The 17738-nt window shown below is 38.3% G+C and overlaps 1 protein-coding gene across 3 annotated transcripts in view; it reads right to left on the bottom strand.

Moving 5' to 3' along the window:
- Window positions 1-5175: 5175 nt before the first annotated feature.
- Aff2 (AF4/FMR2 family member 2) overlaps window positions 5176-17738 on the bottom strand; it is a 479843-nt gene continuing 467280 nt past the window's right edge. For all 3 annotated transcript variants that reach the window (XM_021152988.2, XM_029473591.1, XM_021152989.2), the window contains exons 16-20: window positions 17383-17454; window positions 16920-17013; window positions 14703-14755; window positions 9990-10180; window positions 5176-6376 (exon numbers count right to left, since the gene is read on the bottom strand). In XM_021152988.2, coding sequence (XP_021008647.1) covers window positions 6255-6376; window positions 9990-10180; window positions 14703-14755; window positions 16920-17013; window positions 17383-17454 — 532 coding nt within the window. In that variant the 3' untranslated portion in view covers window positions 5176-6254. The remainder of the gene's footprint in view (window positions 6377-9989; window positions 10181-14702; window positions 14756-16919; window positions 17014-17382; window positions 17455-17738) is intronic.

The following is a 17738-nucleotide window of genomic DNA, read 5'->3' as shown; positions in this document are numbered from 1 at the left end:
AGAGTCCTATTCATGTTTAACAGAAGCTTCGTTTCCTTAGAAACTGCATTTTATGTCTTCTTGTTACTGACTGTAGTTTTCTTCATAACTGCTGAAAAAGAACTGTCATTTTAGAATCATGGTTATGTTATTGCTTCAGGAGATACTCTGTTTGGATTCAAAGGTAGAACAAGGTATAGAGACTTTTTAACAGTGAACAAATGTTAAAGATTTAACTGAAGTAAAACTTTGATCAACAATGTGCATATGACAAGATTACTGTTTCCATATTACAAAAAAAAAAAAAAACAAACACAAAAAAACCCCCAAAACAATTAACTTTGTGCCAGCTCCTTGCTGGCAGGTCCAGGAGAGATGAGGGAGGTCCTGGTCCAGCTGGGGTCTCTGAGCTGGAAGTCTTGTCGAAGCAGGAACTCAACTTTATACCATCAGCCTCTCAGTTATATAAGTTTGGAACACAGGGAGGGGGATTTTTGGTGGGGTAAGATGATGTAGGAGGCTGGGAGAGGTGACAGACAGACAGGGTATGGAGTGACTGCCAGGGTCAATGGCAAAGCTCTACATGAGCAACAGTGGGGCAGAGGCAGGACCAAACAGGACTTGCTGAGTCACCACAATATGGAAGTGACTGAGACAGGTCTCATAATTCAAGCCAGGCTTAGACTCTCCCACAATGCTGCAGAGACTCTAGTTAGGCTCAGGTTTGTCCTCAAGGCCCAAACCAGCCAAAAAGGGGCCCAACAACTTTGGATTGTGCTTCTCCACAAAGACCCTGTAACTATTTTATCTAATTTACATTTTAAAATTAGAAACACTGCTTGGTGATTAAAAACTAGTATTGATAAGGTACATTTTTTATTTATAGATGACTTATGGTAGCTTTGTTTTTTAAGTATTAGTCTCACTTCCATATTGTCTTTGAGATACAGAGCCAAAGCCTTTGCACTGATCTATTTGTGTTCAACTCTTTTTTTGTTGGTTGGTTTGTTTGTTTGTTTGTTTGTTGAGACAGGGTTTCTCTGTGTAGCCGTGGCTGTCCTGGATCCCACTCTGTAGACCAGGCTGGCCTTGAACTCAGAAATTTGCCTGCCTCTGCCTCCCAAGTGCTGGGATTAAAGGTGTGTGCCACCACTGCTCATCTGTGTTCAACTCTTGATGATTTCATTCTGTCTAGTTAACTCCAGATTAAAAGTCAGATTTCCAGAATTCCCCATACCCCTAGGGCCTCATCATCAATCAGCTTTACTGACAGATTGTTTCTTAAACTTGTATAATATATTTTAGTTATTAAAGTAGATGTGGACATGAGTATCCATATAAACAAATGTATGAAACATGAACCCTCTTTTTTTGTGTCAAGTAATGTTCTGGGGCTAGCTTGCTTTGGCTCACAGGAAATGATAGTATTCATCTCTCTCAAGTTAGTTTTCAGTAAGGTCACAATTGTTAAATTTGGTTTCAGTATGTTGTTGGACTGTAGACTATGCAAATTGGAAAATACTATGAATGAGGTGCATTGTATTAGGTAGTTGGTAAAGTTGGTACACTAAAGGTCCCAAGACCATCAAGCCATGCTTTTGAAGTTTTCTGAACTTTGTTTTCTTCAGTGGAAGCCCTGAAGAACCACAGAAGGATCTGAGCATATGGGATGCATTTGGTTCTTGTCACCATATTGGGCTCTACTTTGAGACATGCCAGTTTAGTAGCTACATAAATGATACAGGATAGAGCCAACTCTGTAAAACACTGGAATCACCTCTGGATATGATAGGTAGTTTCCTGTAGTGAAGACTGATGAATCCATGATTTGTCCATATGAACATGTTAAAAGCATCCACCAGGCCATTCTTCAGAATGTTCTGCATGGTACCACTGACAGGCAACTGCTCATTGGTAAGCAGGCCCGGCTTTGCTGCTGCAGCATCCCACCACCAACCCGTTAGCCAATTCCTTTTGCTTTCCCCTTCCCTTCTCAAAGTCTGAGACAGTCAAACAGCCAAGAGAATTGAGGTCACTGGCAAGAGTTTGCAATTTTAAATGATTTTTATTAAACACCGATAGTCTACACTGCACAGTTAATGAAACAGCAAAGCTCCAATCTCAGAGGAATGATTGACCATGGATCTGAAAAGCAGTTCAGCGTCCCCTAACCCGGTGTGAGCACTAGGAATGATTCTTAACAGTTTATGTCAGAAGCAGGATGGGGCATGAACTGCAGTCTGGCCTCCAAGGGCTTCCCCACCCTCCACCCCCCACCCACACCCCCCTCTGCCCTCCCCACAATGCAGTTTTCTTTTTGTTAAAAGATTACAGAGAAAAATGTGATGCTCTTGGTACAGAGGGCTTCTAGATTCATGAGGAGGGGAACGGAAAGGGAACTATCACTTTCTCTTTTGCTGGAAATATCAGATAGTAGGTTTAATGTCTGAGACCAGCCTATCTGATTAGTCCCCTGCCAGGGTAAATGCTGATTATCAATACACAGATGCCATTTCTGTCATTGGAGTTTGCTAACACCAAAGAGAAAATGAATCAGAGTTTAATTATGACAATAAGGCTGTGCGAGTGGAAATGCGAAACAACAACAGCAACAAGAACAACGATGACAAAGAATCAAGTCTGCCAGTTGGAACACAACACTGACAACTGGCTCAATATTTTTCCCCACAGAGTTGAATTTGGGGGCACTGAATCACCCATTTTTCTCAATGGGGTAGCAATGCTTCCATAAGCAAGCAGTGTGTTGCTTTACTGAGTACTCCTACCCAGGGATCCAGTTCAGTTCTCCCACCTGCTGACTCCTGCAGGTGATCTTTATTATGTCTGTTGAGAAGGAAGTAAGGGCTTCACCCTCACCACTTAATCGAGTCTGCCTTCAAAGTGATTTCAAATTCAAACTCTTTAACTTCAACCTCCGGGATCCAACTTTGAATAAACCAAAATCCAATTTTGATAGCTTCAGGTACAGTAGAACTAAACTATCATCTTTCCAATGCAGACAAATTCCAATGCCTTTAACCATCCATCCATTTGGAAACTCAGCAAAACACATTTTAGGCAATGGCATCTAATTTTGCTACCTTTGACTAAAGATTTGGATCTTTTCATTTCACTACATGAAAGAAAAAAAAAAAAGAACGAAAGACATCTCAATCTTGTCTTCAAAAAGTCACAGAAGCTAGTCTGCTTTCGCCAATTATGTCACCTGAATATAAAACTACTAGTTTTTCTCAATGAGATTATTAAGTAATTAACAATCTATAGGCTGGCTAACAGCATGCTTACAGGTAAAATCTACCCCAAGGACCACACTATCAAACTCTTTTCAAATTAATCCTACCTACAAACTCAGACAGTAATATGACAAAACCACTAAAAAATCCAAAGCTAATTAAAGATACTAAGCCAAGCCAACATCATAACACAAACTTGTCAGACTCTCTGTGGTTGGAGCTTGTGTGATAAATGAAGGCATAGTGCTGGCCCTACCTGGGTCATGTTGTAGGGCTGTGATTGTTTCTTGTATTTGTTTGGGGGTTGGGGGTAAGACTGCCTATTACTCTGCCCATCACCACACCTCCGTAGGGTTGTTAGGATGTGGCTCACCAAGCCTCCTCCAACATCCAGAGGCACAATCTGTTGCTGCCATCCATATGTCTCATATCCCTCCCACTTAACTTGTACTCTGAAAAGATTCCCTTGACAACATCTTCAATCTTTCAATCCTGCAGATAGCTGAACACCTATAATGCACATCACCATCTGTAGCATGATGACTAGAGTGCTTAGAAAACAGTACCAAATCTTAATGAGGAGACCAAAGACACCTCATCTCCAGGGATGTGAAGGTAATTCATCCTCCATGTTTAACTTCTTTCTAAGCTATGTTGTAAGCAGGTCTATTAAATAATCAGGTGATAATCCAGAATTCTATTATCGCATTTGATTATCATACTGCTGACATGGCACTTGAGACTCAGCCACCACAGATGATAGAGCATTCTCTTGACTCCTTGTAATGTACACGAAGAAAAGATGAGTTGCTGAAACTAGAGTAACAAGTCTTTCATCTATGTGACAATATGCTTGTTTCTATGGACAACTGATCCTACCACTCTAATTTCTATTTCCTGGAGACTTAACCTCAAAAGAATCCGTGTGTAAATCCATGAAGCCTTAGGATTGTGGAGTAAGTTTAACTTACACGTCAAACTGGTAGGAATCATTATTATTAAGCCAGGAAAGCTTCCTGATACGCCATGGAAAACAGAACTTGAGTTACTGCAAAGTCATCAGCTCATTTTATTTTCATGTAACACCCGTTTAGGGTGTTCTCTCTTTCATATTTTCATTTTCCTCATTTAAGAGGCATAGAAAAGATTTAGATTTCATGTGTGTGTGTGTGTGTGTGTGTGTGTGTGTGTGCATATGTAAGTGTTGTTGCTGAAACTGTAGGCTTAAAGCTCAACCATATTGGGAGCATAAAAAGTGTAGGCTTCAGCTGCTGCAGTACACTCATCAGCCGTAGAAACAGCATGGCTTTAGCCATTGGAATGCAACTTTCATAACTTTATTATACCATGAAGGGCCTTAAACTCAAATATGATAAGAGCAGAACTCAAATCTGGCTCTTTTGCAACTAGGGAAGTACCTAACTTTTACAATGAGAATACAGAGTGATTGCCTGAAGTTCTTATCATAGACCTGCATGACTTGCTTTAGAAATCATACAAGTTTGCAATTTTCATGTACATATCTATTATTTATCTGGTCATAACTCAGTGAATAGAATTCAATGATTCAGCAGATTAAAGGTTATACAGAATTATATGCCAGCAGGCAATTACAAGTAACTAATGAATGTATAGTGTTTACTATAGCTGGAGATTTTTTTTTTTCTGGTGAGCTGGAACACTGAAGATGATATTTACAGGGTGAATTTTAGGGACATAAGATGAATGTAGAGGATCATAAGGAGAGATAGTCATAACTCATAAGGAAATGCTGCAAATTAGGTGAACTGTTCCCAAAAGTCAAGAATCTTTCCAAGGATCCTAAGGTGAAGCACTACCTAAGATTTTCACTTTATAAAAAGAAAATTAAGGTATTACTTACAGAGTTTAGTGTTTTCTTTGGAATTTTCATGTAAATGACTTATACTAATATAAACTTTAACAAAAAAATGACTGTATTTTAGCCAAGATCTTTTGAATGAGATAATAAAGGAAAGTTGAAAGAAAAATATCTAAAAAATAGAAGAAAATGTGGATAATATTTGGAAAGTCCAGACAGCAAGGGCACTAGGAAATAAATTGTGCATTGTTAATTTTAAGAAGTAATAACTTGACTTTTGATTCCACGGATTTTATATGCATATCTATCAAAATATAGGAAGTTGTAGATTTGCCAAGGCATGGATTTCTGGGAGGACAGCTTTCAGTCAGGTCTGATTTCTCAAGTCTAAGATAAGTGTGAAATTTTGATGATGAAGTTGTGCATCTTGCAAAGGAGACTTTTGTGCAAAGACAATCTCAGGTGAGGAATTAAGTTTTAAACTGTTTATACAAGATGATGTCATAAAGTTATCATTTCTCCTTTTCCTCACCATTAAAATATTAGAAAAGTATAGGTAACAGGGACAGAATGTTAACAAAAGAGTCTTGTGGTGTGTCATCTCAAGAGTAGAATACTTAAGCTTGTGTTTTGCTTGCTACCCTTGAGTTTATCCTGTGGTTAGAACATCAAATCTGTGGGTTTGACAATGGAGGTTCTCACCTCAAGATTTAGTCTGTGGAAACCCAAAAATTGTTTAATCATGGATTCTGAGATACATTCTTTTCTGGACCCAAGAGTCTAGTTTGGGGAATGGCTACTGCGGAGGTCTCTGCAGGTCCCTTGTTCAGATGCATGTTAGATGATTCTTTGAATTCTCGGGGACCTGTCATCATCACATGTGCTTGTCATTCTTTGTTTTGAATTGTGTGGACTTAACTCAATATTGTAGGGATTTTCATTCCATACAGCACAAAAATAAGGAGATATGAGAAATGCATATCAAATATTAAAAAATAAAACATACACTTCTCTCAAGTTGTAGTGTCCACTTACAATGACTTCAGTTTTTCACAGATATCAAAAATGCATAAAAACAAACATAATGAAAGAGAACTTTCCCAAATGAGTGTAGTTCCACCAGTGACCATTAAGGCACTGGTAAAGGATGAGTGCTGATTCGAGAGATGGCAGAGTGCCCACTACAACAAATGAGCATCGATGCGTAGCCAACACAGTCCCTGGCGAACATAGCGGACAAGATTGGTCATGCTGCTGTGCTGGGTCAGAGGCCCCATCAGTGTATCCAGATCACCAAAGAATTCTGAAAATCAGAGTAAAACTAGGTCAAGCCTTTATTAACATCATAAAACTACACACCAGATTAAAGTACCAGATTGTTGTATTACTCAATACTACAATCATGTGGACATTAAAAGACGTACTCATTTGTTCATCCATCTGCTCATCTACTCCTTCATTCAAGAAAACTTTAAAGGACTTATTAGGGAACCTAACTAATTAGAAAGAGTATAGGAAACTCCAATAAGCTGAGCAGAAAATACAACCATTGTCATCCAACATTAAATAAGTGTCATGGTAGAGTCTGAGGTAGGAAGTCTTGGAACTGATTTTGTAGGGGTAGAAAATGATCAGCAAGTATCCACCACATGACATGATTACTTCTGGCTGACCTGAGAAATGGGATAGTCCTGGGGCTACATTACTAACTACTCGCCTATGTGACTTGAGTATTAAAAGGCCTGCTTTGGGGAAGTGTATGTGGGGAAGAGTATATGGTGTCTGAAAAACTCCCTAGGCACCCCTTTTCCCACTTGACTTGTCTGACACTTTGTCTCAAGAAGTCTTACTGACATTTTTTTTTCTTGTTAGCCCCCCCCCCCCAGGAAAGGCGTCCTCAGCCTTCTCTAAGAAACCATGCCTGTGCTAGATGAAGACGAGAAAGCCAAATACATACAGAGCAGGGGTGGAACTGGAAGCTGTTTTCAAGTGGCTGAGACACCCTCTGCCTTCTTAGAAAGCAATTTCTATGCATAGATTACATGTACTTGATTGCTCAGCAGATGGGATTTCACTGAACAGTGCATTTATTCTTTATGTTTTATAGAACATATGGGCTTCTTCTCCAGGTATCAACTTCATTTGATTATGTGATACTTGTTAACCTGAGCCATTCAGTAAAAGGAATTTCTGCTGACAATGGAGTAAATTACTTCTGGCATCAAAACTTTTTTTTTTTTTTTTTGGTAACATAATACTAAAAAAAAATGTTAAACAACTAGTCTTTGTTGAATGAATGTGAGCCTTATATGAGCTAAGACATCGCAGAAGATTCTGTACAAAGCTGTCTTTGGCACTTTAAATCAGACTGCCAAGTCACTATTTTAACAACTACTTCAATAGGGTAATATATGTAGCTGGGGTATCTAGGGAATAGGACTTTCTGATTAAAGGGCAGAAGGTAGATTAACCCATTGGCCTGTTTCAGGACCAGAACATTCTATAACAAACTATCTTTTTCTGCAAGAGTGGGCATGCAAGAATGGCAAGGATGAAGGCTTTCTACCAAAAGAGCCAACACTGTTAATCTCCGTGTCACAGCTTTTCATGAGTGGGATGTGAAGTGTTTATCCAAAAAGAAGCTTCTGAGTTATGTCACTTCTATCTATACACGGTAGATGTTAGAACACTCCTCACATCCGAGCAAGTCATAAATGACACATCTGCAGAGCTAAAGGTGGTAAGCACAACATTCCACATTAGAGTATCTTCCTAGGCCACTGCAGAGCCCAATGGCACTATCATCACCATGTATTCTCTCTGTTGCTACAGTGACAGTGTTGTTTGGATTCAATATTAGGCAAAGAATTTAGCAACTCCTTGGCAGGCTATGCTAATGATGAGATTAGCACTATTTCACCCTAGATTCAGCATTGTCATCATGCTGCTCCTGGAAAATTCTGCCATTAACTTAGAAGAAACTTCTTGAACAGATTTTGAACGTGAATGCAATTATAAAGGAAATCCATAAATATTAAATTTCCCTCAATTACTGATACACAACAAGACTTAATAGAACCAGATAAACCAGACATATCTCATATGCCTAGGTCTTTGTTCGCAGGTCTAAAGCCTTTGTGGGGGCATAGTTGTCTAGGCAACTTGTATCTGGGTTTCTAGAAGTCTAGGAAAGCAGACTGCATAAGAAATTCCTTTGTTCAGATAACTGAGTTCAAGCCTTTTGCCAAAGGTCTCTAAACACCTGTCTTAAAATATGTTTTATAGGGGCTGGAGAGATGGCTCAGCAGTTAAGAGCACTAAATGCTTTTCCAGAGGTCCTGAGTTCAATTCCCAGCAACCACATGGTGGCTCACAACCATCTGTAATGGGACCCAATGCCTTCTTCTGGTGTGTCTGAAGAGAGCAACAGTGTACTCATATAAATGAAATAAATAAATATTTTTTTAAAATAATACTTTTAAAAAATGTTTTATAGATAGGAAGAGTAGCCTATTGGTTTCAACTCAGATTCTGAAATCAGATACTTTGACATTTTCCTCCTGCTTCTGGCAAACTTTAAGAGTTTTGATGTAATAGGGAAATGTTTAGGCTCAAATATACTCAGTGTCTTCATCTATAAAACCAGGACAAATGGAACAACAAACAACACATAGCATAGTTCATGGGACATAGGAGTTAGTATATACACAGTTGTAAGGATGTGTATATATTCTCAGGAGGCAGTAGAAGTTGAGAGCTGGGTTTAGAGTTAAGTCTATGTATCAAGTAATGAAATGAGCTTTGATAACCATGGAATTTTGTCTATGTGTTATATATATATGCATGTATTCCTATGCTTGCATGTTTGTTAGGGAGTACACATGTGTTTATGTGTATGTAGAAGAGTTTGATGTGTGAATTGTCTTCTGCTATAAATCACTTTCCACCTAAATTTAATATGTTTTTATTCTGCCTGTCTCTGTGTGTGTGTATATGTCCTGCATCCTTGAAACTCATACTGCTCTGGATCTAGCAAAACCCATGTCCACCCCAAGGAACTTAGATTCTGGAGGAGGCTAATTGTTTACTATTGCTGGAAATATTTCTATTACTCTAGCCTGCTTGTAACCTCTTTCAGGTTTGATTCTAATAGATCCCCAGAAGTCTCCACCTTGTTTGCAACTGGCAATTCTGTAGTTAGTGGGCTGAAAGGGCAAGTGAATGGACAGAGTAAAAGTGTGGTATTGGTTTTACTTCCCAATGACATTAGGTTGGTGAGGCTTTATGTTTGAGTCTAAATGATGGCTGAGGTCATAGATAGCGGCACAAGTCATCAATGATTATTGACCCTAGTAAAGCAGGGTCTTCTTTCCATTTGTTATGTAGCACATCTCATGCCTTCCCATAAATAGAACCTTGGTCTTCCTGTCAGGGTGTGAAGAAATTCCAGATGAACTTTAGTTCTTACTTACAAATGCAAACTGTGTTGTCATGTATTCATCTGTAGCTGATGAGTATAATGAGGGTACCTGACCTTAGTTCCACCTCACCTTTCAAAAAACAAACAGTAGCCAAGGGGACCTTAATTAAGTTTTGAATCACTCACTACTTTTGACTTAGCAATTATTTCTCTATGATCCTTGTCTCTGAGTGAAATTCTGAAACTGTCATTTGCAAATACATTACAGATTAGATTAGTTTAAGCTTTAAAGGAGAATAAATATTTAGGACTTGAATCAACCCAAGTGTAAAAATAAGTTACAGTGTCAGCCCTAAACTAACTTCCTCTCACCTCAGACATAGAAATCAGAACTGAATAATATAAGGCCAATAGGCACAAGGGACCTAGTCCTTCAAAGCAAAAGTGACCAACTGCATCCTCATCCTTAGGCAAAGAATAGATAAGATCATCATACCTTTATTGTCTCTTGTCAGTTTGTCAGCCATATCCCAGTGTTCATAGCCCCGAAGCACATTACTGGTAATATTCACATGGCTAGCAGCCATATGGTGGATGCGCTGGGGAATTGTGACAGGGCCATTGTTACAATTCCCCATTGAGTTGATGGGAGAGACGTTGTTGAGAGACACTGGGGATGGAGTATTCCTGGAGAATGGAGAGAAAAAGGTCAGGTTAAGTTGGTAGGAAAGAGTGACAGCAGGGTTTTGGATACATACAGCATGGAGGATCCCTTGTCACACTGGGTTCTCTTTAGAATACCACTAGCCAGAGAAAAGTTTAGTGTGATAACGATGTGTGAAACTTCATATGAATGCCCACATCTCTTTGGTTCTTTTCAGACAAGATCCTACAGTTTCAGTCAATATCAAATATTTATTCAGAGGATCTAGTGTAGGAGAAACATATTGGCATTGCAGGTCTCTATCATCTGACTAACCTACCCAAGTCTATATATAGTGCTGGCTCTAGAAAAACGTATCTTTATTCATTTTTCTAACTTAAAAGCACTGAGGTCCTTACTGCCTCTAAATTTGGAGAGCTCTTGTGTACAATGCTGTTTTTTTTTTTTTAAATAGAGAAGAGAAATGGAGAGAAGGAGTGGGAGGGGAAATGGTAGAGAGAGGGAGGCTGGGGTGGTGGGAGGGAGAGAGGGAGGGAGAGACAATTGGGTAAATATTTCTTTGACATTAATACTACTTACAAATGCGACTCTTATATATATATATATATATATATATATATATATAAAACAATGTTTAAGAAAAAGAAACCACTCGAAGCTTTGATGCTTTCTCTACCTGCTTTAGAATGGTAACTGACAGAAGACATGATGTACAATATTGGTCTATCTTCAAAGTGTTTTGTGGAAACCACAGTGACAGGTCATTACAAATACAGTTGCCACAATAAACCAAGTGCAGTTTGTCAAAGCCCTTTGAGGTACAGCATTGGAGAAGCTAGAAAGAAAAGTAAGACTTCAGGAATTTTTAGGATATATAACATAGATGGACTAGTAATTGATGACTTTATCATCATGGTATTTTATAAGGAGGCTTCAAAGTTCTTAATTTTGACAGTTCCAGTGTGTGGTCACATTTTCATTGAGTTCTTTAATATAAGTAACAATGAGTTACTTGTTGGGTACACATAGCAGGGAGGTAATGTTTTTCAGGACCTGAGCTTAGGATAGCCTGATACAGACTTGCCTAGAGACAGGACTGAATGCATGAGCAGTCACAAATGTATTCACTGGGGTCATTTTGAGGGAGTAAAACAAATAGGCATCCCTATGTAGCAATACATTCCTGTAGTTTCAAATACTTGAGAGGGGAGGGTATAGGGAACTTTCGGGATAGCATTTGAAATGTATATAATGAAAATATGTAATAAAAAATAAAATAAAAAAAGAAGTGAAGGTTGTTGAGAATAGAGAGTTGAGATTAGCCTAAGCAACAAAATAAACACAAAAACAGTAGAAATGAGTCAGAACTATGTTTAAGAGTCTGCTTTTTAAAGGAACCTCTTGTCCACCCCAGAGCAACATCAAGGGGCCCTATATCATGCTCCATGGCTCTAGTCCTTTACCAACTTTTATTATTGGCAACTTGGTATCTCCAAGGTGGCTGTGTTTCTCAGTCTATACCTGCTTAAAGCAGAGAGACACGTACATTTGATTTGGGAAACAGGTCACATATACCAAGATGCTGAAGTGCTATTGATAAGCTCTGTGAATAATTGAAGCTGAAATCCTCTTTTTCAGACACATGTAAATTGTGCCTATGATCACGAGAGAAAGTTCAGGTATTTCTGTCAATGGAGTCTATTTTATAGAGTGTTCTGGTCTTGGTAGAAAGGTAGATCTTCAAATCTGCTAAGTATTTGTGTGGTATAAGAACATGTGAAGGTTTCCCAACTATGTTTATGATTTCTGAGATATTATTCCTAAGGCAGGGATGGGATATGGGGATTTCCAAGCCAAGGAATAAGTAGCAAACAGGGCTAGTTAGTGATACATTTTTTTTCTGTCTTCATTGGTCACATGTGCTATTTTATAATTTTTCTCTTTGGTAATTATAATTAATTCCTAAATGCTAGCTTATCACTAGAAATTCATACATTCTCATTTGTAATCCCTGGAGATTACAAACTGCCAGGAGATACATATTAAAAAAGTAACTCTAGGTGCTAGAATACTAAGATGTCATAATTCTAAACCCATCTTAGCACAAAATTGCCATGTACCACCAAACATGGCCCTTCTAGTTGACAGAACTTAATTTTCTACAATGTTTTCTATCATGTCTGTAAGTCACAAGGAAAAAAAGAACACATGGTCATAGTTTTGCTTAATAGTTCTTGAAAGTCTGTTTGTTTGTTTGTTTGTTTTTTATCACACATAGAAGCTTAAAAAGAGTAAGTTTATAGACTTAGTGAGGAGAATCACAGTTAATGCAGGCTAAGAAGAAGAAGATGACATAATTTGAAAACTGGTCCAAAATCCAGTTATTTACACAGGCAGAATAAGTTGTGATGTTCTACACACAGTGGAACAAGTACAATTTTATATGAACTTACTGTATGTTTTATAAGAAGGGAATTGTAAGATTACCAGCAAACATAGGAAGTATATATTTAGGAACATGGCATTCTGATTATCCAGATTTGATCATTATATATATTTTATATATGTATCAGTTCATCACATTGCTCCCTTGACCTCATGGGGAATACACTTCCTCCCATTTCTCTTTTCTCAGAAATTTCATTTCAGATATTCCATGGCTTATTCACAATTGTACCACTGCTTCCTGTCTTGTCCCAGTCAATTTTTGACGTTTTTCTCTTTTTAGCTTCTTCCATGAGATTAACCATAATATAATATAATATAATATAATATAATATAATATAATATAATATAAATATTAAGAGATTGAACAAGGAAATTGAAGAAGAAACCAAAAGACAGAATGACTGCCTATGTTTATGGATTGGTGGAATTAATATTGTGAAAATGGCCATCCTCCCAGAAGTAATTTAGAGAACAATGTAATCTGCACTGAAATTCCAACTCAATTCTTCATAGAAATTGAAAAATAATTGGAAATTTCATTTAGAAGTATACATACACACACACACACACACACACACACACACACACACACACACGCACGCACACACACACACTGCCCACCCCATCCCACCTCATACCACAGCATAGCACAGCATGACTGTCAACCTAAGGGAGTGCACTTTTGTTAGACTGAAGAAGCATTACATGAGTCTTTTAATGTGACCTCACAAGCTTAGAATGTGTTTGAGCTCTTCCATTTCTGAATTTAACACACACACACACACACACACACACACACACACACACACACACACATACACTATTCCCAATGATTTTTTTTACAAGCTGCTTACCTGACCTTGCCCTTTCTTTGTTCCGTGCTCAGAGAAAATAGCTTTCTCTAGGCCTTTCAGTGGTTATTTTTATTTTCTAAACTTCCAGAGAGAGAAACCATCTTTCCTTTTGCTCATCAGTGTAATAGTAAGACCTAATTCAACCATTGAAGTGGTGCTTTCTTTCAGCACAGTAATTGAGCTAATGTGTAGTTCTTAATGGATTTGTTCCCTTGCTCTGAATGGGTTTATGATCTCAGGGTAGAGTTCACTGGCCCACACTTTTGGAGTACATTTTGTAGATATTTATAGAGTGACAGTTGAGGCTATTCTACTAATGAGAAAGGTATTTTGATCAGAGATGCAAGATTTTTGAGATGATAAAAATTGGAAAAAACAGGTATGTGTCCACTGACATCTATTTTTTCTTCCTATACAGACAGGAATGAGCTTGGAAGTGATGGGTTACTTTTGAAACTAGAGCTGCCATGGCTAGTCAGGAAAGTTGGCAAAGGCACATTATGGAGACAGAGTGGGGTTCATTCATAATTGCTCTCTGTAAGGATCATCTCCTCTATGGTTCCAAGTTAGCATAAAACTGGCCCCTTTCATTTCAAAGGGAAAAGGGCAAATCTAGAAGGAGAGTGGCCTCAGTTCTATACCAAGAGTCTCCTGCAGACTCTCTCTGTAGTTTTCTGAAGTCTAGGGGGGATGTTAGCCGATAGGACTCTAAATAAGGCTGTAAGTCTGGGTCTATCCATGAGGTCTTACGTCAGCATCAGAGTACATTCTTTTCTATTTAGGTCAAGGTGTTTTAGTACTGATATAAAAATCTCCATGAATGCCCAGATAATTGGCTGACTAAGTACCTTCACATTTTTAGCTCTATTATGCCTTTGGTTTTTATTAAACATCACTTACCATATATCAATGAATATTTCATTGACTTTTCATTACCAAGTGAATCACTGACAAATCATTGCAGTGGATTTAACTTTATCCCGCCTTCCAGAAATGGTATGTTGCTTGCCATCTCATTAGCAGATATTTTATGGCCATAATTTAGCTTATAGATCTTTAAGGAACCACATCATTTAAAACTTTTCTGTCTTTCCAACAGCTGAAACCTGGCTAGAATTCTGTGTGCAGAAAACTGACTGGAGTCTTGAAATTGTCCTTCACTCTTGAGCAATCAATGCAAAATATGTAGGGTCTATCCACTCATTCATTTTCATGAAAAGGCAATTTTTCGTAGCATACTTACTTTCCATTGCCTACCCAAGGAGATGGTATCTGAGTAACTTTTGAAGCATTTTGCTGAAAGAGAGAGAGAGGGAAATAAGGACATCTATTTTGTGTTTATTAATTCAGAAACAGATGTAAGTGTGATTTAGAGTACATTAATATTGATTGCAGCATTTCGGGATGCAGAGCTAGAATGTATGTGCACATCAGCACACCACGACGCACACTCGATGAAAATAGCTGGTTAGGATAATTAGTGGGCTCCAATCAGGACCATGAAAGTCACTTGATGAAAGATCTTATATACTAAAAGGCCCAGTGAAATCAGACTCAGTTCTCCAAGAAGTGGTTTAATTATCCTCATCTGAAATTTATTCTGCAAAACAAGCCCTTCAGAGAACAAGTAAGTTTTTCTTTCACCTTTAGCATTAGTTGCAAACTTTTTCCATGGGATACAGGTTTGGCTGTAATGTCTGATATCTAAGGAAGATGTCAGAATCAAGCAATACATTTTGCTCACTTGTTTGTTTTCAGGACTCATTGTGATTTGTGGTAATTACATGCAAATTTTTATGGCTGGCTGTCTTCTCTGTTTAGCAATGCAACTAGTCCAGGGCTGCATTGCAAAAGAAGTTGGAATTCAAAACCTTCTCTTGTTTCTCTGTCAGAATATGTCTGATTTATAGCACCGGCTTTGGCTTCTTGTTTTTGTTTGTTTGGTTTGTTGGTTGGTTTTGGTTTTAGTTTTGGTTTGTTTGCTTGGTTGGTTTTGTTTCTGTTTTGGTTAGGTTTTGATTTTTTTGTGTGTTTTGTTTTCTGGCCACACCCTTTTGGATGAATGAAAAACCTGATATTTGGCATATACCATGACAGAACAGGGATCCAGCTGATTGTGACCCCAGTCTGAGTCATGTCTTCTCATGGCAATTGTTGCCAGGCTGGTGGTTTTCTACTACTCTCTGGTCTCCAGTCTAGCCCTCCTTGCAAAAAAGAATTTGAAAGTAGAGTCAACCTTTGCTAGAGTTAGTAGAATTCAATGCTGCCCTGGTGTCACAGACATAGAGTGTATTTAGAAGACTTGATTCAGTTTTAAACCTAAATGAGTGCAAAATATTCACAGGCTACCTAGCATCTGTTTGGTGTTTTCCAATTCTGTCACAAGGCACAGAGGACAGCTATTAGAACCTTGGCTATCAGGGAGATGACAAGGCCAGCAGCATGAGAATTACTTGGAAAGCTGTTAGAAATGCACATTCTTAGACCTCAGCCAAGGACACTTGTTTGGGGAACAGGACTTGACAGTCTGGTTTTTACTGTTTGTTTGTTTATTTCTGGGCCCTCTAGGGATTTTAGAAGTTGAGTGAAATTCAAAATCTACCTTTCTACAGTATACTGTAACATGGAACTGAGGAACTCTTGGATATGATCCCCCTTCACCCACATGAGCACGAGCTTTATGGTATAACATCCACATCACATAGTAACTGGGAATTTTGTTCATAATCCCAGATGAATCACAGTGTTGGCATGCAGACATACACGGGTACTCATGGGCTACTTGCTACAAGGTCATGATCCAGTTCACTTCAGACAACTGCTAGGTGCAATGTGGCCTAAGGAAAGGAGCAGTGAACTACCTCGATTCTAATCTCTAGCCAGTGTGAAGCTATATTACAGCTAATCCTAGTACCAGACCACTTCTTGGATTTTAGGTTTATTCATTTTCAAATAATGATATTGTGTTTTGTGGTTACCTTTTTCTTGTTTATTTGTAAACTAAAAGCAAACCAAACCAACCAAACAAATAAAAACCAACAACCTCAGCTCTCTAGAGGATGACTTCATCTATTTATTTTCTTTGGTAATCAATGCAATTAAATTCCTTAAACTGAAATGATTGCACACCAAGAAGGGACATAAACAGATGTCCAATATGGCCATGGTGACTTCTATCACAGCTAAAGGATTTCTTGGCTAGATTTAAATGAGACTGTGGACACAAGTTATGATCAATTTCCCCTAATTGTAATCAAGAGGCTTCCATAGGCCATTTGTACTACTGTGTACCTTCTCCCTTAGGAGTCAGAATGTTGTGTGGCCAGCTAAAGGGAAAGAGATTAGGTCAATGGCAGTATCTATCATCTTTTAGTTGTCTGACATCTGGTTAACATGCCCAGCGTGTTTCATTTGGCCTTTGGTCACCGTCTACCTATGAATCATACAAAAGAAGGCTTACCTTAAAATATTCCATCAGTGATCTGGAGTACTTCATAGCATGGTCCTTCTTCAGTTTAAACATCCTCAAATAGAGAAGTGACAAGCATCGGTAGCTGGGTGAGGATAAAAGGATTAAATTAATGACAGTGCCTCTTGAAGACCATATACTGTTAAATACAAAAAGTCATATTTTGCAGTCACTCGTCTAATCTCTGAGTGAGATTAGACTGAGGAACATGTGTAAATAAAAACACTTATAAAATAAAGGTGGAATTATTAATATCCCATTTTGATAAGGGTATAAATTGCAGTGGGGTTGAGTAGATGTTTAGTCAGCAACTGAAGAAATCCATTAGTTACCCGTTAACAGTTCACCAGAAAGCCAAAATAATGAGCTGAGGTAAGCTGCTTAAGTTGATGTGGAGTGTTCACATCCCTCTGCAACATTTCAGCAGTTTTCTTGTACCCTCTGTGCAACTCACCATAATACGGCTAGCTTTTTATCCCCATCAGAAGCCAAGGGGCTTGCAAAGTTCTTCAGTCTCATTGCATACCTTTGAAATAACATAAAGAAATACTTTAGTGGAATCTGGATTACCTTTCAAAATTCTGATTGCCAAAAATGAGTTAGGCTCCTCTTCCTTCCATTAAAGGTGGAGGCCATAATGGTCCTTTCCTCAAATCATATACAAAAGGATTACCCACACAGTATTATAGAACCTGATGTGACATCAAGAACTGAACTCTACAAAAGCCAGTTTAATTGTGGACTCATGTTTTAGAATGATGTTGTAAAATTTGCACGAGTTTCTGGCTATGTATAAATACTGGCTGGGAA

The sequence above is a fragment of the Mus caroli genome, chromosome X (genome assembly GCF_900094665.2).
Source record: "Mus caroli chromosome X, CAROLI_EIJ_v1.1, whole genome shotgun sequence".
Lineage (NCBI taxonomy): Eukaryota > Metazoa > Chordata > Mammalia > Rodentia > Muridae > Mus > Mus caroli.
Note: the sequence above shows the minus strand (reverse complement) of the source record. Positions and strands in the feature narration are given on the sequence as shown.